Here is a 21,603-nt window from a genome sequence, read left to right as displayed (position 1 = left end):
ATTGTGAGTTTGTATTTTCTAGAATAAATTTATTTGTGGTAATTGAAGCCTGGATTGAAAGAATTTGCATTTGTTTTTGTCAGGTGCCTGGAGATATTACTAGCTTGGGACCAATATTAGCTCAATTCTTGGCTTGAGAATTTTTTGACCATGTAGGTATATGAATTCAGGTCACGACCTACATGAGAAGATTTTCAAAGTAGTTTTTTTTTTTTTTTTTTTTTTTTTTTCCTTTTTCTACTTAGCTCCAAGTTCACACTGGCAGTTTTCCTTCCAGTCTAGAAATGTGGGGAAGAATATACTGGTGTAGCTATTTGAATTTTTAGTCAAGGCAAGCTATTTTATCTAGCATTTTAATTGTTTACAGAGGGAGGATCATTAAAGGTACCTAGTGACTCATACTATGGAAAATACAATGTACAGTTTCTTTAGTTTTGTCCGTACAGTAGTCTCCCCTCATCTGTGGATTCACTTTCTGCGGTTTGTTACCCATAGTCAACCATGGTCCAAAAATATTAAATAGAATATTCCAGAAATAATACATTTTAAAATTGCAGGCCATTCTGAGTAGCATGATGAAATCTCACACCATCCCAACTAGGATGTGAATTATCCCTTTGTTCAGTGTATCTACACTGTATATGCTACCTGCCCATTAGTCATTTCGTAGCCCTCTAGGTTATCAGATCAACTATCATGAGTATCACAGTGCTTGTGTTCAAGTAACCCCTATTTTACTTAATAATGACCCCAAAGCCAAGAGTAGTGATGCCGGTAATTCATATATGCCAAAGAGAAGCTGTAAAGTGCTTCAATTGAAAAGATGAAAGTTCTCAACTTCAGAAAAAAAAAAAAATTTGCATGCTGAGGTTGCTAAAATCTCACAGTGAACAAATTTCCTATCTCTGACATTGTGAGGGACAAAGAAATTCATGCTAGTTTTACTGTCACACCTCAAACTGCAAAATTTAAAGCCACACAGTGCATGTTAAGGTGCTTAGTTAAGATGGAAAAGGCGTTACATTTGTGAGTGGGAGACATGAACAGAAACATATTCAAATTGATGAAAATTGGGTTAGGTACTATCTGTGGTTTCAAGCATCCAGGGGTCTGGTAATGTATCCCCTGTGGATAAGTGGGCACTAGTGTGTGTGTGTGTGTGTGTGTGTATGAACAAAACTGTTAACTTTTTCCTCCCTCAGTAAAGATGTTACTGAAGAAAATATTTTGAAGATTAAGTGCATTAGAATAGTTGAGTATGTCAACGTTACCCACAATCAAATGCTCTTTGTTACTATTAAGTAGGACTGAATAGAAATTTCTGTAAGGTACCAAACCTTCAGTTAGTATATATAGAAAAAGTTCTTAAAAGTTGAGTGTTTTAAATAAAATGTGGGTAAAGGTTTATTATATTATTGTGTGACTCACGTAGAGTAGACCTAATTTTCCTTTACTTAAATTGGTAAGTGGATTTCTTTTATTTGGACAATTAAGTATCATATTTAGTGGAATTTTCCTATGGTAGATAAATGCACAAATTTTTCTTGTATTTTAGTGTAAAAATTACTAATATGCTACAGAAATCCAAAAAAGAATAAGGGTTAGCAGAAGTCTAAGAGTTTGTTTATAAGTAGACCTGCACAGTTTAAATCTGGGTTATTCAAGGGGGAACTGTAAATCATTTTGTTTGGGAATATCCTGGATAATTATTTCAATTTAGGTAAATAAATTGTACATAAAATTTGGACTAACATTTTTTATAAATGTATACACTGAACATATCCAAAAAAGAATAATAATTCTGGTTATCACTATCAAACACTATGTCTGTCTGTGTGTTTTAGGGAAGTCTGGTACCTTATTACCATTTGTAATACAGTCATGTGCCACAGAATGATGTTTTAAAGGTCAGTGACCACATATACAACAGTGGTCCCATAAGATTATAATACCGTACTTTTACTGTACCTTTTCTGTGTTTAGATACACAAATACTTACCATTGTGTTACAGCTGCATATAACATTCAGTGTACAAACATGCTGAACAAGTTTGTAGCCGAAGAGCAATAGGCTATATACCATTTAGCTTAGATGTATAGTAGGCTACACCAGCTAGGTTTGTATAAGCACACTCTGATGTCTGCACAATGACACAATTGCCTAAGGATGCATTTCTCTAATGTATCCCCTTCAGTAAGTGAAAGGCAAATAATTATGATTATGTATCATAGATTTTTTAAAATTCAAAACACATATCATTTAGTATGTATTTGTCCTACTGCAAATTATGTTTGTCTGTATATACAGTTGACCCTTGAACAATGCAGGGGTTGGGGTGCTGACCACCCTCCCCCATGCAGTCATATTCACATAAAACTTTTGACTCCCCCAGAATTTAACTACTAATAGCCTACTGTTGGTAGGGAGCCTTACCAATAATATAGAGTGTTGATACACACACATTTTGTATGTTACATGTATAATACACTGAATTCTTATAATAAAGGAAGCTAGAGAATAAGTGTTATTAAGAAAACCATAAAGAAAAGAAAATATATTCACTCTTCATTAAGTGGAAGTGGGTCATTATAAAGGTCTTCATCCTTGTTTTCATGTTGAATTTGCTGAGGAAGAGGAAGAAGAGGGGTTAATCTTGCTGTCTCAGGGTTAGCAGAAGTCTTGAGTTTGTTTATAAGTAGACCTGCACAGTTTAAATCTGCGTTATTCAAGGGGGAACTGTAAGTCATTTTGTTATCCTGGATAATTATTTCAATTTAGGTAAGTGAACTGTACATAACTTATAATTTGGACTAAAATTTTTTATAAATGTATAAACGGAACATATTAGACATGGTAAAAAATAATATATTAAACACATTTATTGTAGAAACATATTAAACATGTTCAACATGAAAAACTGCTAAATATTATACAATAATAAATTTTTGGAAAGAAGTCTTTTGATGAGTTTAATCAGATATTTTTTTAAAATCTTGATAATTTAAGAATGATTAGCCTGTTACATTTCAACAAAATTGACATATGCATAGCTGAGCAGAACAAACCTCTGAAGATCTTGTGTTTCCTTATAGATTGTTGAAGAAAATCTGGATGGTGACACGTTAATAAATAATGGTTGTACTATGTTATTAATCAGCAAATACCTATGCACTAAGTGCCGGGAATTGTGCCAAGTGCTTTTCAAGAGGTGGTTACTATTATTACTTGTGTTTTATAAATAAACTGAAGCATTGAGATATTAAGTAACTTGCCCAGGGTTACTCATCAATTAAGTAGTGGAGCTGAGATTCAAACCCAAACAGCTAGACCATGGGTCTGTAAAGGACCAGATACTAAGTATTATAGGCTGTCTGCCTATAATAGGTCTGTGTTGTCACTGTTCAACTCTACCACTGTGGTATGAAAGCAGCTGTAGTCAATATGTAAATAAATGGATATGACTGTGTTCCAGTAATACCTTATATATTGGCACTGATAATTGAATTTCATGTAATTTTCACCCACCATGAAATACTGTTCTTTTGACTTAAAAAAATTTAAATATGGCTAACCATTCATTTCTCATGTACTATACAAAAACTGGCCTTCCTCGGGCCAGATTTGGCCTGTGAGCAGTAGTTTACCAGCCTTGCTGTAGGCTGTTACTTATATTTTGGGCTTCTACTTTATACTATTTTGGACTCATTCACTCTGCACCCTACAGAGTTTTCTTCCATAAGGAGAGCTATACAAGTTGATCTCTAAACATTTAGTTGATTATTTATTCAGTCAATAGGAAATACAACAGGTTGGAAACAAGAGGTTTCTAATTCTACATGTATTTCAGATTCTTATAGTAATTTCAGACTTTTCTTCATAAATACTTGCTGACTTCCTTAAAACTTCCTCTAAAGAAAAGGTTTGATGTGTTTTGCCTTCATTTACTGTTATTTTGCATGTGGTTTTTCTCTTTTTAATATCATTATCATGGAGTTGGACCATGTTATTTAGGTAACTGGTAGTGGGGCATGCACACTACCATCTGTGCTTTAGATGGTACAGTCCAAACAGCAGTTTGTAAAGTTGGTAAGTAGTGGGTTCATTACTGTGTTTTAGGAAGATAATAACTGATGTGTTGAACATGGATTTTGAGTAAGTATGGAATGTCAAGAGTGGAGGTCCATTAGATGTTTAAAGATGAGATAGATGTGAATTAGTGCTTTGTTACTAGGAATAGAGAAGATTCCAGAGATGCTTTTTGTTGGGCTTGTTTTATACTTACTAATAGTAAAATAAAAAATTACAAAACGATTAATAATGAAAAATAATTCTCCCTTTCATTTCTGACCCCTAGTTCTTATTTACCCTTTGCAGAGTCAGTTGCTTTGTTGGATATCTTGCTAGATAGTCTGACAATGTACAAACTTTATGTATTGGTGTATACGTTCCCTCCACCCTCTGACCCCTCACCTCCATTCCCATTTACACAAAGATAATGTAATGAATATGTATCTCTGGGTCTTTGCTTAACAATATATCTTGGAATTTTTTAATTCATATAGATGTAGCTATATTCTCACTAATGTTCCATTAATATTTGTATTATATTTCATTGTATGGATATATTTAATTTACCTAGTACCCTTTGGTAGACATTCAGAATATTTCCAGTTTTTTGCTACTATAAACCATTTGTAATGTATATTGTTGTTTATGTCTTTGAGCTTATATATGTATATTTCGAGGATGAAATTTCTATAAGTAGAACTGCTAGGTCAAATGGTATGTGTACATTTTAAATTGTGATGAGTATAGGAACATTGACATTTCCTCCAACAAGATTATCAGGTCCTGTTTCTATACACCAAAGCCATCATAGAATACATCATCTCTTTTATTTCCATAAATATGAGAGGAGAAATGGTATTTAATCTTTATAATTTTGGCCTAATAAGGAATAAGAGCATGTTTTCTATTGGAAAACAAATCCACTTGCATTTATTTTCTGCAAAATATTCTCTTGCAGTTTTCTACTAGGTTATTGACTTTTTTTTTTTAACCTAACTTGTAGAAGCATTTAAATTAAGGAAATCATCAAAGAATCTTTCTCAGTGTATCAGTTTGCTTTTGATTGGTTTTACGTTTTGTGGTCTGTTGATATTTTAAAATTTGTAGTAGTCAAATTTATAAAAAGTCAGGTTATGGAGTATGGTGATTGTGCTATAAATGTGTAATTGTGTAATATTTAGGTCTTTTATATAATTTTAAAAGCATATATTCTCATATTTACATTTTATAATTTTAGTCTATTAGTGATTTGTTTTGATTAAAAGCAAAAACTATTAAAAAACAACTTTAGGTAGTTACACTTGAGGATCTGCTAGATGAATTAAGATCTAAGATTTAGAGAGATTTGTCACTTGTACTACTTTAGGATTGCTAAATAATAAATAATTTTATAATTTTCCATGCTCATGATTAGGAAATCATTCATGTTCCTTTCTTTATGAATCATAAATTATTAAGAGCACATAAAGTATTTAGTAACAGTATTTCCAAATAATTTATTTAAAAAGGAGGAACTACAGAATTTGAGCAATCCTGTTATGAGTGGGATAATCAAGGTAAGCTTAGTGTGAGGAACCATGTGTCATTTATTAGATATGGTTGTTAGTATATGCTATAATATAAATGTTGGCCGAGAGTTTTATGGTGATTCTCTAACTTATGTTTTTGTGTTAATTTTGTTCAACTCTTGTATCACCCTGAAAAAAATGAGATTTTGGATTTTCTCTGGCGTCCCATTGTATTAGGGTGAAGCCAGACTTTGGGTTCATTTTAGATGATCCTTCTATGTATAGCTATCATTGTTGTGACCTTGTATGCCATTAAATTGTATTGCATTGTGGTCATTAGTAGGCATGAGTAATATAATTGTTTCATTCTATAGTTCTAAAACAAGTATATTTCTTTGTGTTTTCCTTGAAGGCACTTCTTTTAAAATCTTACAGAAAACATAATATGAATTCTAGTGATCAGTACAATTTTTTTACACCAAAATATTTTAAGTCAAATATTTGATATTAGATAGCTGATACTATTTGATAATCTTTTAATTGGAGCAAAACTCAAAGAAGCAATGAAAGTTATTCACTTATTCTTTCTAGGAGTTTCTTTGAGTTGCTGCTGTTCTTTGGAAGAGATGAGTTTTATGAAGAGCCCTTAAAGGATATTCTTGGATCATTCCAGGTAAAAAACAGTTTACTACTTCACATTTTGTCTACACTTAAAATAGACCATTATGCTCCCCCTAAATATAGCTTATTGGTTATTTATTGCTTATAAGTTTTTAATGGTTGCTAAGGTGACAGTGTTTAAGATCCTATTATTACTGGCTGATAAAGAAAACTCATACAGTTAATTTTTAACTGTATTCCCAAGCAGTTCATAGCTGGAATTCCTATTCTACATTTGTTAGAAAAGAGCCTGCTAACCACCCTTGTGGATTCCTAGAACTTAGCCCTGGTGAAAAACGATTCTTCTTTGCCAGACTTGAAGCAAGCTGTCTATCCCATGCCACTTTTTCCCTTGGCTGTACCTTGATTTTCTCTCTCATAATAGCTTTCCCAAGCTAGGAGACAGAAGATTTTTTTTTAATTTTAGGGCACCTGGTATAGGAGAGAAGAGAGTAAATTCAGATGGGAATGACAAAAGATTCAAGGCCTCTCCTGTAGATGAAAGACATTTGATCTTATTACTACTTACTGGGAAGCAACCCTGACCCACTCGGCGAAGTAAAGGAAGATGTACTTTGAGCTCCCCCTAGGGGTGAAGCGTCCCTGATCACCCATTTAGAACTGAAATACACAGACAACTTACATTTGTTACCATGGTGTTAAAAGAAAGGCTTATAGACAACCAGTACTGCTGTATTAGGTACATTATATTGAACATTCTACTTTAACCATTCTTACCTTCAGCAAAAGAGGTAAAAATACCTGTTCTCATGGAACTTATGTTCCAATTAGAATATATATTCAAGTATTTAAAACTTACTAATTTTCCATTCCATTTTTCTTTTGACACTTGTATTCTTTGTAATCCATTCTTAAACTTTTACTCGGCAAATGTTTATTGAGTCCCCACAGTGTGCTAATGTACTAAGGTCTGAGAAAAACAGTAGTAAGCAAAACAGAAAAAATCCTCCTATTGTGGAGTTATTAATGATTCTGGTATAGGGACAGAAAGACAATCAAACCTTTATAAATGAAAAATTGACAGATTCCTTAGAGAAAAACAAAGGAGGACGGGGATAGTGCTGGCATGGTGATATTGGGGAAGGATATTTCAGTATTAAATGGGGAGGTAAAGAAATACCTCATGAGATGTTGGCTGACCACTGACAATGGGAACCACTGAAATGTTTGGAGTAGATGAGGGGCAATATTTAACTTCCACTTTAAATGTATGAAAAACATAACATTTGTGAAGGGATATATCCTTTATTGTTTCCCTTGTAAGCAGGGTGCCTATTCAGTTATCAAAATAAGAAATTTCTCAAGGAAAAGTTAACAGTTTTGCATACTTTTCTATCTCCTGCTCTGACCCTTTGACGCTCTCTAATCCTGGCTGATTCTAAAGCCCATCTACTAACCCCCTCCCCCTACCTTTTAAAAATCTCTGCCATTTCTGCCACTTCTGTTACTGTGGCTTCTTCCTCCTCTGAATTTCCTTGAGCCTCTAACTCCTATATTCTAGGATAGGTTTCACCTTTTGCTCTCATGTTATCTTTACCTAGAGAAACATCCTTCATTTGCTGACCTGAGCTTATGCTGTAGGTGCTTCCCAGGCCTGTGCCCTTAGGAACTCAGGAAGGGCCAACATGTAGTCCATCATGTATACCTCCCTAAAACCTTGTATTTTCCAAGCTTATGAATTCTCCAGGCTTTTGACTGACATTGATAATAGTGACCAATAGTGATAAGTGACTAATTCAGTGACAATCCCAAATGTCACTTTTTGAAATATTTTTAATCTATTTTCCTGTGCAAGTAAGTGCAAACCCTAGCTCCCTAAGTGGTTCATCTCCATACATCTTTCATACAGATTCATACTAGCATAAGATGGTGTTCTTTCTCATCTCCCATAAGTAGGACAAACACAGTCCTACTCATATTTTAATGTACATAAAGATCACCTGGGGATCTTGTTAAAATTTAGATTATGATTCAGTAGTTGTGGGAGGGGGCCTGATAGTCTGCATTTCTGATAAGCTCCAAGGTGATATTAATGCCGCTAGCCCCTGAACCACACTTTGAATACCAAGGTATTCTTTTGTTGGATTTGAGTTAACTTCCTTTCCCCACTGTATTTCAACTGTGAGTTTACCAGCTTTGCTGCTTACACTGTGTCATCCTGGGCAAGTTTCATAATTTCTGTATCAGTTTCTTTATTTGTAAAATGGAGGCAATAACTATACTTGCTGCATAGTCACTTTATGGGTTAAATGAGTAAAGTGCTTGGCATAATTCCTGGCAAAATGATCATGTCACTGTTTTTAAGGTAGGCAGTAGAGCCTGTCTGGTGAAGGGTATGGGTTGTCAGGTCTTACTACCTGGATTTTTATTTTTGCAGTAATACCAAAACCAAGCTATTAGATTTATTATTTTCTTCCATGAATTTCTGATCTCCTAAAATCTGAGTTGTTCAAGTAGAAATTTTTAACTCTTCTTACCTATAATTTTTCCTCTCCGTTATTTCTAGAAGAAACTTCATTCTTAGAGCCAAATATTCCATTTACTGGCCTCCAAAAGTTTTCTTCTTAGCCTTTTACTTCCAGTAGTTTTTGTTTACATTTCTCATATGATGCATCTGTGTCATCATCATCATTATATTTAGCAATTCTCGAGATTCCCAATAAAGTGACAAAAATAATGTAAAATAAGGGAAAATAATAATGATAAATGCTGGAAATTAGGATGGGAGCTTTATGTCAACTGCTCAGGGATGAAGCCAGATTGACGGATGGGCCAAACAATACTTGATTGACTGAATGCGATGAAACAGGGAAATGTGTGAGAGAGGAAAAGATAATATAGAGAGAAAGAGAGAACTTCCAGTGGTATCGAGTCATGTCCCCCTCTATCCCCTGCTTGTAACAACAAGGGCTGGAGGAAATAGGTGGTAGGGATTTGGGGTGTGGTCAATTTCATTCTTGTTGCTGCTTCTCAGAAGTGCATCAGGCATGCAGCAGAGGCTAAAGGACAGAAATCCTGAGTGACTTTTATACCTACATTAAAAATAAGATACACGGGCCAGGCGTGGTGGTTCACGCCTGTAATCCCAGCACTTTGGGAGGCCGAGGCGGGCAGATCACCTGAGGATGGGAGTTCGAGACCAGCCTGACCAACATGGAGAAATCTCATCCCTACTAAAAATACAAAATTAGCAGGTCGTGGTGGCTCATGCCTGTAATCCCAGCTACTTGGGAAGCTGAGGCAGGAGAATCGCTTGAACCTGGGAGGCAGAGGTTGCAGTGAGCCGAGATCACACCATCGCACTCCAGCCGGGACAACAAGAGCGAAACTCTGTCTCAAAAGAAAAAAAAATACACGCACACACATATATATATGTATGTATATATGTTGTGTGTGTGTGTGTGTATATATATATACATATATATACACACACACACACACACACATATATATATATATATACACACACACATATATATATGGCTTTTCATGAGAGTATTCTTTCCATTGAGAGAATGAGGGTATGATCCAAACTAAATGCAGCCAGCCCCATTACCCAGAGGTAAGAAAGTCTTATAAGAGAGGTGTGGTTGTCTTTCACCTAAGCTTCCTCTTTACTCTCTCATAGGCCATGATCTACCAAATTAAACTGTAGTACATATAAACTTTCTTCTCCTCTGTTTGGGCATGAAGGATTTGACAGAGATTTATTCACCTGCTAGTAAAACAGTTCTCTGTTCTAGATGTTGTAGGTAAAGATGACTAAAGAGGATAAATACCTCAGTTATCATCAGTTAACTGGAAAGATAAGACAGTTTAAAAATTTTTTTTCTTAAAGGATCTGTTACGTTTTTGCCGAGGTTGAGTTTATAATATCTTCCATGAATATAAGTGAAATTGCAAAGAAGGGACAACCCCAAAGAACATACAGAGGTAAAATATTATATAGAGATGGAACTATCAAATTGAAAGTACAGTGAAGGCAATTAGCAGATTAACTCCAGCAAAAACCAAATTAATGAAGGAAATAATATCTAAAATGTAATTTAATTTTCAACTCATAATTACTTGCAGACATAACTTGGTTATACTTTTTAATTTTGGGGATAAAGGAAAGTTTCTGAAAATGTGTAGGACTCATGTAGAACAAACAGGATTCCCACAAAGGAAAAAATCAAATCAGGCTGGCAATAAAATTCCCCATAGTAACAAATGCCAGCATAAATAATGTCTGGATTTTTTTAAGGGGAAAAATATGATTTAATAATATAGTTGTCAAGCCCTATAGTTTATAAGGTAGGGCAACAGAAATAAATAGTCTGAATACTTGGAAACAAACCAATGACAGGTCTTTTATCAGGACAACAAAGTAGTATGCCAGGTGATCAAAATAAAGAATTTACAAATGGGGTCATTACAGAATAAAAGAAATAGGACTGACCTGAGGAAAAAATAAGGCATTTTTATTACGGTTATCATGAAGAATCCATTAATGTCTAATGATTCTAGAAAAGGAAAATACAAATTGTAAAAAGCACACACAATAATCTGGAACTAAAATCTCAGATTATGGTATTGATTGGATGGAGATAAGGAAGATAGAGAAGAATCAAATGTATTTTTGGGCATCTATGTGGAAATAACTACAGGGTGGTGACATTTGTTAAGGGAGCAGTGATTATATAAGGGGAGGAGCAGCATATAGAAAGACGTTAAGTTTCATTCTAGACACACTGAGTTTTAAATGTCTGGAACTTACAAGTACTGTTGCCCAATAGATGGTTAGTTTAAGAAAAAAAACAACCAAGAACATTTACTACTTTTATAAATTAAGAGAAACATAGATGTTTTAGTTGTTGTTGTTGTTTTAATAATAAGGGAAAAAAGCAACTGTGGGGTAGTAACTGAAATGCCAACTAAACCAGTAATCTAAAAGTCTTACTACCAAAGCTCTGCAAGTGTTTTAATGAGCCTGCCCTGACCTTAGAGAAAACTCTATCCTTATCCCGTGGAGCCAGTATATAAGTCACAAAGATCTTTTTTGTTCAGGCTATAAGTGGGCCTTAATTAAGCCTTCTTTCCCTGAGACACAACCTGTTTTTTATTTGCTTGTCCTTTGGGTCAGTCAGGAAAGGGATTTAGGAGGTGGTGTGGGATATCATGTCCCAAGCAGGAGGCTCAAGGCTATCTCACTGCGTAATATACCATAGGAGAAGTGGAAAAAATCATCAAAGGTAGAAGAGCCAGCCACATGAAAGGAGTTGAAAAGCCCACCCTGCTTTGTGGGGCAAGTGTTGATCTCCCTTAAGAAATAAGAGTGTATAGTCATCATAAACCAGCAAACCTCCCAGATTTTATTATTTTTAGCTAAGATGAAGACGTTTAGAACTACTGACTTTCCACTAAAACCTCAAAACCTGGACCATGGCCCTTCTCTAGAGTACTTGGAATAAGTTTCCCAAAGACTTAATTTGGGAAGGTCCTAATCTTGGTAGTCACAGCAACCTTTGTAGTGCTAGCTAAAAGGCATTAAAAGAAAACAACCATATCAGCTTAATAGCAAAGCATTTTTTGAGCAAATTTTCAAAACTGTGCTACCATATTTTCTGCTCAAATAGTTCTCTCCTGGGTCTACTCAACTGCACTTTGACCGTGTGTGACTTTTCCCCCCTAAGTTTTTCCACCATTACTTACAAAGCACTAATCCTCAAGTATTCTATTTGTGGTTAGATGTGTCTTTCACTACAACATTCGATCCAGTGGGCGGAAACTGATTTTCACATCCTTGTGTCTCCAATACTAGTAGTCTTAATCCCTTAGTACGATATAAATGTTTGCCAAACAAATGAAAGATAAATAAATCCACAGTCATTTCTGAAGTTTAGGCATTCCCCTCTTTTTAAAAAATTTCTTTTAGTGATGTATCATCCTTTCTGAACTTTAAAAAAACAAAAATACTTTAAGTTCCGGGATACAAGTGCAAAACATGTACATGTTACATAGGTGTACATGTGCCATGGTGGTTTGCTGCACCTATCAACCTGTCATCTAGGTTTTAAGCCTCGCATACATTAGCTGTTTTTCCTAATGCTATCTTTCCCCTCAGCCCCCCAACCCCCGACTGGCCCTGGTGTGTGTTGTTCCCCTCTGTGCGTCCATGTGTTCACATTATTCAACTCTCACTTATGAATGATAACATGCGGTGTTTGGTTTTCTGTCCCTGTGTTAGTTTGCTGAGGATGATGGCTTCCAGCTTCATCCATGTTCCTGCAAAGGACGTGATCTCATTCCTTTTTATGGCTGCATAGTATTCCTTGGTATAGATGTACCACATTTTCTTTATCCAGTCTATCATTGATGAGCATTTGGGTTGGTTCCATGTCTTTGCTAGTGTAAACAGTGCTGCAGTAAACACACATGTGCATGTGTCTTTATAGTAGAATGATTTATATTCCTTTGGGTTTATACTCAGTAATGGGATTGCTGGGTCAATTGGTATTTCTGGTTCTAGATCCTTGAGGAATCACCACACTGTCTTCCACAATGGTTGAACTAGTTTACATTCACACCAACAGTGTAAAAGCTTTCCTATCTTTCCACAGCCTTGCCAGCATCTGTTGTTTCTTGACCTTTTAATAATCACCATTCTGACTGGTGTGAAATGGTATCTTATTGTGGTTTTGATTTGCATTTCTCTGATGATCAGTGATGTTGAGATTTTTTTCATATGTTTTTTGGCCGCATAAATGTCCCAGAACTTAAAGTTAAAAAAAAAAAAAAAAAAAAAAAAGACATATAAATGGCTACAGGTATATGAAAAAAATGCTCATGATTACTAATCATCAGAAAAATTCAAATAAAAACTACAGTGAGATGTCATCTCACATCTGTTAGAATGGCTATTATAAAAGGCTGGGTGTGGTAGCTCATGCCTGTAATTTCAGCACTTTGGGAGGGAGGGCAAGGCGGGCGGATCACAAGGTCAGGAGTTCGAGACCAGCCAGACCAGCATGGTGAAACCCTGTCTCTACTAAAAATAACAAAAATTAGCCAGGCGTGGTGGCACACACCTGTAATCCCAGCCACTCAGGAGGCTGAGGCAGGAGAATCGCTTGAACCCAGGAGGCAGAGGTTGCAGTGAGCCAAGATCACATCACAGTACTCCAGCTTGGGTGACAGAGCGAGACTCTGTCTGAAAAAAAACCAGAATGGCTATTATAAAAAAAACAAGATATAACAAGTATTGTTGAGGTGTGGAGAAAAGGGAACTCTTCTACATTGTAGATGGGAATGTAAGTTAGTAGAGTTACTATAGAAACTAGTATGGAGTTTCTTCCAAAAAATTAAAAATAGAGCTACCATATAATCCAGCAATCCTACTACTGGGTATATATTCAAAAAAGAGGAAATCAGTATGTGAAAGAGATAACCTGCATTCCTGTGTCTATTGCAGCATTGGAATCAATCTGTGTCCATCAATAAATGAATAGATATTTAAAAATCTGGTATGAGATGAGTGTGTGTGTACATACTATACACAGACACACACAGAGTGAAATACTGTTTCATCTTAAAGAAGGCAATCTTGTCATTTACAACAACATGGATAAGCTGGAGGATATTATGCTAAGTGAAATAATCTGGGCACAGAAAGATAAATACTGTATGATCTCACTTACATGTAGAGTGTAAAAATGTTGAACTCACAGAAGCAAGAGTAGAATGGTGGTTACCAGGGACTGAAGGACGCAGTGGATGGAGAGATGTTGGTTAAAGAGGACAAAGTTTTAGTTAGACAGGATGAATAAATTCTGGGGATCTATTGTACAGCAAGGTTATTATGGTTAATAGTAATGTATTGTACATTCAAAAACTACTCTGGTAATAAATCTTAAGTGTTCTCACTACAAAAAAAAAATAAGTTATGTGAGGTGATGAATATGTTAATTAGCTTGGTTGTGGTAATTATTTTACAGTGTATACATATATCAAAACATCACATTGTATGTACACTGTAAATACATATAATTCTTATTTGCCAATTAGAAATAAAAAAGATTGAAGCAGTAGAGGCCACTGTGTACATCAATGGAATTGTTGGTTGGCAAGTTTCAATTTAGGGTAAGGGACAGGAAAATTCCTAAAAACCAGAATTAGGAATGAGTGTATATAATCCACAGTAATGGATTTTTTAAAGAAAATTAATTAGGTTCATTTTTTTAAAGAAAAAATGATCCTTTTTGTTGTAACATCCTTTCCTAATCACCTTTTAAAAAACAGTACCCCCCACACGCACAAAAAAATAGGTGTATTGTCTAAAACCGTTTATTTCATAGTCCATTGGTTACCACCTTGCAAAGTCAGGTGGAGGATGAATCAGTAAATGTATTGGTGGAACAAAAACATCAAACATTTATTTGTGGAGTCTACTTTGACAACATGCAGAAAAAATGAAAGTTGAAATATGCTCAACTGTGAGAAAAAGTATAAGGGAAAAGATTTCACTATCTATGAAAGAAACATATTTGACAAATGTACCATACATTTATCATTGGGAGAGGAAAGGACTGATGTTAAAGTTTCAGATTCTGAAATCATTTTGTGAAGATTGTATTTCTTACATAATTTTTCTTAGATAAGCCTTGATATTTTTCCATTGGCTTTTATCTATTTGAAATAGTTGATCCTGTTTAATAATTCATGTATCACTATGTCAAGAAGATTTTCACTTTGTGTTTTTTCAAAATAATCTTCTGTTTAAGAAAGAAACACCTTACTTCAACTGTTGAACTTGTATAATTATTTTGAAGAGGAACAAGAGCCAGAGTTATTTAAAACAAAATTTGCAATACATAAACTTCAGACAGGTTAAGCCAAAGGGATCGAGATCAAGCTTCCAAAAGTTAGGACTGTCAGTGTCAATAAATTGAATATATTTCAGGAAAGGCCAGTCAGTATACCTTGACATGGGAATAATGACATAGAACAGTCATTTCAGGAGAGGGTATTAAGCATTGTGTATTGGTAGTTATTCACACATAGCATCCAACCATAAGCAGATTGTGAGCATCTTGCAGTCTAGTGTTGTCAAGAGTAGGCATGTAAGTGCTTTTAAAATCAGTGATAGGATTAACACTTTGAAACTAGCTCTGAGAACACATTAAAGCATTCATTGTTCACTGAAAGATCATGTAGAGTGTCCTAATACATAATAACTAGAATTCTCAGTGTATTGGTGCTTGAAGCAATTTATATTTTCCCGGATAAAATATATTATAGAAAATTTAAGCTGTAAGGAACTGCACAGGGCATTAAGTTCAATCTCATTTTTAAATAAGTGATGAAACTAAGGACCAGAGAGATTCATTCATTCATCCTTTAAACAATAATTATTGGAGACTAACTAGCCCACTTTGTAGCTTAGGCAGCACTGTGACCTGTTCCCTTGACTGACTCTAATGTTCTTTCTGCTAAATCAAATTTTATATTTATTTTTTTGTATGCAAACCTGTGCTCAAAAAATCTTGCATGCACCTTAATTCTGCTTCAAGGCCTGTGTTAGGATGATGACAGTAGTTAGAACAGTGACAATTAATATGGTAGCCATATTAATTCATTACTTATTTTAAAATGCTAATGATAGGGTTGTACTTCCATTAGCATGGCAACTACCAACTAATTTTGAAATATGACTATGCTGTTAGTTGATGGTTTTACTGTAGTTATGATTGGCTTCCTCTTCAGATAAAACTCTGCTAATTAAAAGTAGCATGTACATTTATTACTTTTTACTTATTAAACAAGGAATATTCATATTTTAAATATTCTTTTTTTCAAGTCCCAAAAAGGATATCCTTAAATAGCTCAATAAATACATAATGCTACTTATTTTAAAAAAATCAAATAATGTAACTTATAGGCATTCATACGTTTTTATAATTTTGAGACTGAGAGTCATCTTAAAAATTATTAATCCAATTCCCTTATTTTACATATCTGAAAATTAAGCCACAACAGAGTTGAGGTTTATAGAAGCAGAATGAGGGCCTAAGTCTTACTCTTAACCCAGCATTCTAATTCTTTCTATGCCATATTCCCTAATCTATTATAAAGATATGCTCATATGTTTACAGTAATGTATATGGCAAAAGAACAGGTTTAAATGTTTTATTTATACTGCTATCTTGAGAGCTTTATTGTCTAAGCTTTTAAAACCTTCTAAAGACTGTTTTATTAGGGATGGGGAGGGATGAAGAAACTTTAGTTTGGTGATCTGAGTGGTAGTCGATAAAGGCCTAGACTACAATGGTAACTGTAGAAATGGCAAGGAAGAAGCAAATCAGGAGATGGTGAAGAAAATTGACATGATAATCAATAGAAGACAAACATGAGTTTTATATTCAGCCCCAAACACAAATATAAAAACAAATAATACCTAAGACCAGGGTCTCCAGACTTCTGATACACCATACAGTTTTTAAAATACATTTGAGCACTTATCCCCTTTATGCGTATATTACTTATGCACATGTACTCATACTATATACGTTATAAAACAAAAGAACTGTCGCGGGGACAAAAAACCAAGCACCGCATGTTCTCTCTCATGGGTGGGAGTTGAACGGTGAGAGCTCATGGACACAGGAAGGGGAACATCACACTCCGGGGACTGTTGTGGGGTGGGGGGAGGGGGGAGGGACGGCATTAGGAGATACACCTGATGCTGGATGACGAGTTGATGGGTGCAGGAAATCAACATGGCACATGGATACATGTGTGACAGACCTGCACATTGTGCACATGTACCCTAAAACCCTAAAGTATAATAAAAAAAAAATAAAAAATAAAAAGGATAAAACTAAAATAATGTTTTAAATTCAACAGTATAAAGTCAGTGACATTAATGTGATTATAGCGTATTTTTGAAAAATTTTCAAAATTACTGTATCACAGTGATATAGTAATTCAAAGTCTGATTTTAGGTTCAGTTTACTTCGATGCTTGGTCATAAGTTAAAAGGATACTTTTGATAGAAAATTTTCTTGTCTGAGCATTAGGACAAGTACCTAATGCATGTGGGTGCTTAAAACCTAGGTGATGGGTTGATAGGTGCAGAAAACCACCATGGTACGTGTATACCTATGCAACAAACCTGTATATTCAGCACATGTATCCCCGAACTTAAAGTAAAATAAATAATAAATCCAAACAAAAATGAGCAAAATTAAAAAAAAGAAAATTTTCTTTTCTGAATCATGATGCCCGGTTTAAAATGCCTTCCGTGAATTATGCAAAATTTGACTACCGAATTTGTATTCCTAAAGTCAATCCATGTTTTCTTTAATACTAACCACTTTTAACAATGAATTAAAAACTCATTAAAATGTTCCAGTTGAAAATTTTTTCAACAGAAAATTCTTAAGTTTTTAAATGGCATAATAGAAGCATTATAGGTGACATACTGATTTTTGGCAACAGCAATCATGTAATAAATACTTCCAAATGTTCATTTTATTTTTATTTTTATTTTTATTTTTTGAGACGGAGTCTCGCTCTGTCGCCCAGGTGGAGTGCAGTGGCGCAATCTCGGCTCACTGCAAGCTCCGCCTCCCGGGTTCACGCCATTCTCCTGCCTCAGCCTCTCCAAGTAGCTGGGACTACAGGCGCCCGCCACCACGCCCGGCTAATTTTTTTGTATTTTTAGTAGAGACGGGGTTTCACCGTGGTCTCAATCTCCTGACCTCGTGATCCGCCCACCTCGGCCTCCCAAAGTGCTGGGATTACAAGCGTGAGCCACTGCGCCCGGCCTCAAACGTTCATTTTAAATCATTTTCTTTGTAAAAACTTTCTATTGACAAACAGTAACTTCTTTCATTGTTATAACTGTCCCCTTTATTTTATATGGGCAAGCTCAGAATGATTAATTTTTGAAAATACCAGGTAAATATTCCTCAGGAATCTGTCATAAAAAAAGAATGGCAAATTAAACATGATTGCCTTTTTGTAAAGGAAAAATGCATAACATCCTTAAATTTTATAACTTTATGAAGTGCTTTGCTATGAGATAACCAATGAACATGTAATAAGATTTATGATTATTCTTATCTCATTTCAAAGTATTATAAAGACTACTGTATTTCAAAGATTATGTTTTTATAATATTAACCATATTGAAGACCTTTTACATTTTTGTCTTAATTTGCTGCAGTAACTTGCTTATGAGTGAGTTGGATAGGTGGTGTTCTGTAGCTTTATTCTGGAATCTTCATTTCATTCAGACTCCATAGTGCTTCCATTTACACAGATTTCCATAAAACCCTATTTTGATTAAAAAGTTACTTAGTATTGAGAATGTATCTTCTCTGGCACACCTTTCCTTTCCTGTCTCTGTTTGAAAAAACTTTTAACCACCTAAGAAGATGTCAACACTTAAGATAGTAATGCAAGGTCTTCCTCTTACATAATAATGTAGCACAAATGTTCAGTATGGCAGGAGAAGAAATTAAGTTTATTATGGATTAAGGTAGCTAGCAGAAGCTTCTTGGGGAAAGTGGGATTGTGTAAAGATAGGATTTAGATACATTTATGGAAGTTGTAGGAGAATGACATGAGAAATGGCATAGACAAGAAAAGACAAGGTGAATTTTGGGAGATGTGGAAGAGACCAGACTGAAGAAAAGGATTCATGATGTGCAATAGATGAATGAGTAGGCAGGTAAGTCCAGAAGTCCTTAAATTTGAGATTTCATCCTATGATAAACTGCTGACGGATCCAGACCAATTATGTAGAATGGCCAGAACACTGATCCATAGCTTCACAGACACATGTTGTAGGTGCCTTCTCTAAAATGGCAACCAGTTCAGGGAAAAGAAATCTTCCTTTTGGAGTAAAACATTAAGAAATGGATTCTGAAAGAAGTGAGGGAGTTGTATTTTCTCTCTACCTTTGGCCAAGACACAAAGTTGAATGGAAGTAATTAAGGGGATTATATTTAGCACAGTGTAATGTGGGCATCCATAATAGTAGACTGATGACTTAATAAAGGATTAAGTTAATATAGAGGCACAATTTATTATTTAATATTCTAGAAAAATACAATATGTACGGCTGGGTATGGTGGCTCACGCCTGTAATCCCAGCACTTTGGGAAACCGAGGTGGGCAGATCACCTGAGGTGAGGAGTTCGATACCAGCCTGGCCAACATGGTGAAACCCTGTCTCTACTAATAATACAAAAATTAGCTAGGCGTGGTGGGCAGCACCTGTAATCTCAGCTACTCTGGAGGGTGAGGCAGGAGAAACACTTGAACCTGGGAGGCCAAGGTTGCAGTGAGCCAAGGTCGCACCATTGCACTCCAGCCTGGGCGACAGAGTGAGACTCTGAGTCCCAAAAAAAAAAAAAAAAAAAAAAAAAAAAAAAAAAGAAAAGAAAAGAAAAGAAAAATACAATGTGTATATATACCCTAGGAGAGAATAAGTTGTGAATTCTACAGTAATTTAAGTGCTTCCTTATTCACTTTGGAGGTGTTAAATTGAATATCATCCAAAAAAAAGCCACTATTCTATTTAAGGAACGAGGAGCCAAAAAATACTTGTAAGCTTATTGTTCTTTCTTCCTTTGTCTTTTTAAATAGATCAAAATGAAATCTTTATTTCTTGTCTTTTTAAATAGACCAAAATGAAATCTTTATTTCATCTGTTTCCTATCCTCAGCTGTTTTCCATAAGAGTGGTCTCCAAAATATGGTATTTTTGACCCACAAAGTGTACATACACAAAAACACCATTTATAATTAATTTTTATCTTAGAAAAATGACTGGAAGCTAGTTTACTAATTTTTAACAAAGATCGGCAAGAGTCAAGTATATAATTCATAATGTAATCATTTATGGGAGTATACACTAAATGTGGGAGGTATAATTTTAAAAGTGTCCCAAAGTTGCCTGTGGGTGGGAGTTGTTAAATATTCAAATTATCAGGGCTTTCCCCTAGAAATTCTGATTCAGTAGGTCTAAATTAGGTACTAGGAATCTGTTTTTTAAAAAGAGCTCCAAGTGTTTCTTATTTTCAGCCAACTTTAGGAAGTTGGAAATACATCTTGACTTAGTCCTAAGTCCAGTTCTAAGTCCCATAGTACTGACTGATGCCTCACCTATCCTTAGACAACTAGAAAGATGGATTGTCCCAGGACTGAGCAGCAGAGCTAAGCTCACCAATGACTCAGGGACTAGTGTCCAACTTACCTTATTTCTCGTGCTTTGATTGGACCAAAAGCTAGCTTACAGTAGTTGAATTTTTGGGGCAGTAATCTGTATGTCTAGAGTAATTTGGGAGCTTGCTACCTTGCTTACCTTGGGAGGTTTCAGTTGATCATTGTTTTTACCCATGAAGCTGTTGCTAAGAATCATTACAGTGTTCCATGTATGTTAAATTCATGGCTGATCAATACCTTTATATTTACCCCATATTTAATGAATGCTTTAACATGCTGACATGTGGAAATGCAGAAATTTCATGTCAAGGAAATTAGATGCCCTAAAATAAAATATTTATTCAAACTGTTAAAATACTAGAAGAAATAATAGTTAATGTCTTTTGAGCGCTTACTAGGTACCAGGCACTGTTCCAGGCACTTTCCAGTACTGTATATTATTACTTCATCCTCACAACAATCCTATGAAGTAGGTGTTTTAGTATCCATTTTACAGAGGAATTGACTGATAGAGCAGAGAGGTTAAGTAACTTGCCCATTGTTTGTAGGATTTTTGTTTGCTTGATTGCTTAATTTGGGACCAACCTTAAATAACTTTTAGAAGATATTTATTTTCATAATGTTTGACTATTTATAAGTGATGTTTTGACTGGACTGAATGATTCTTTATTTTAAAACTTGATTTCTTCTACTACTTTCTTCTCTCATAAAACAAGTAAAACCTCTTTTGTATATTTTAACCAGGAATGCAATGTGGCATATATAAATCAGTTTATAATCTCAGCAAATTATGAAAAAATATGACAGTTTAATAAAAGCAAAGTGTTTGAATATCTAGCCTTGATTCATCTAATAAGTAACATTTCTGAAGATACGTTTTTTAAATTCTGAAGCTTTGCTTTATAACTGCTACTAAGTTTTTAATATCTGAGAGATTTTGTGAGCACAGAATTAAATTCTGGCAATTGCTTGTGTTTTGATTGATGTACAATACTCAGTTTTTTTTTTAACATTGCCAGTTTCTACATCTAGTTTTTTTCTTAACGCTTTAAGCTCTATTTATGCATTTTTGAAAATAATACTTTTACTAGATATTCAGTTAATCTTTTTAAATTGTCAAATTCGATTCTCT

At 34.8% G+C, this 21,603-nt stretch overlaps 1 protein-coding gene across 2 annotated transcripts in view; it reads left to right on the top strand.

The window, feature by feature from the left end:
• ZNF654 (zinc finger protein 654) overlaps positions 1–21,603 on the top strand; it is a 91,246-nt gene that overhangs the window by 49,908 nt on the left and 19,735 nt on the right. For both annotated transcript variants that reach the window (XM_003255064.4, XM_030802236.1), the window contains exon 3: positions 6,169–6,250. In XM_003255064.4, the coding sequence (XP_003255112.2) occupies positions 6,169–6,250 (82 nt within the window). The remainder of the gene's footprint in view (positions 1–6,168; positions 6,251–21,603) is intronic.

The sequence above is a fragment of the Nomascus leucogenys genome, chromosome 21 (assembly GCF_006542625.1).
Source record: "Nomascus leucogenys isolate Asia chromosome 21, Asia_NLE_v1, whole genome shotgun sequence".
Classification (NCBI taxonomy): Eukaryota; Metazoa; Chordata; class Mammalia; order Primates; family Hylobatidae; genus Nomascus; species Nomascus leucogenys.
This window is presented reverse-complemented; position numbering and strand designations above follow the sequence as displayed.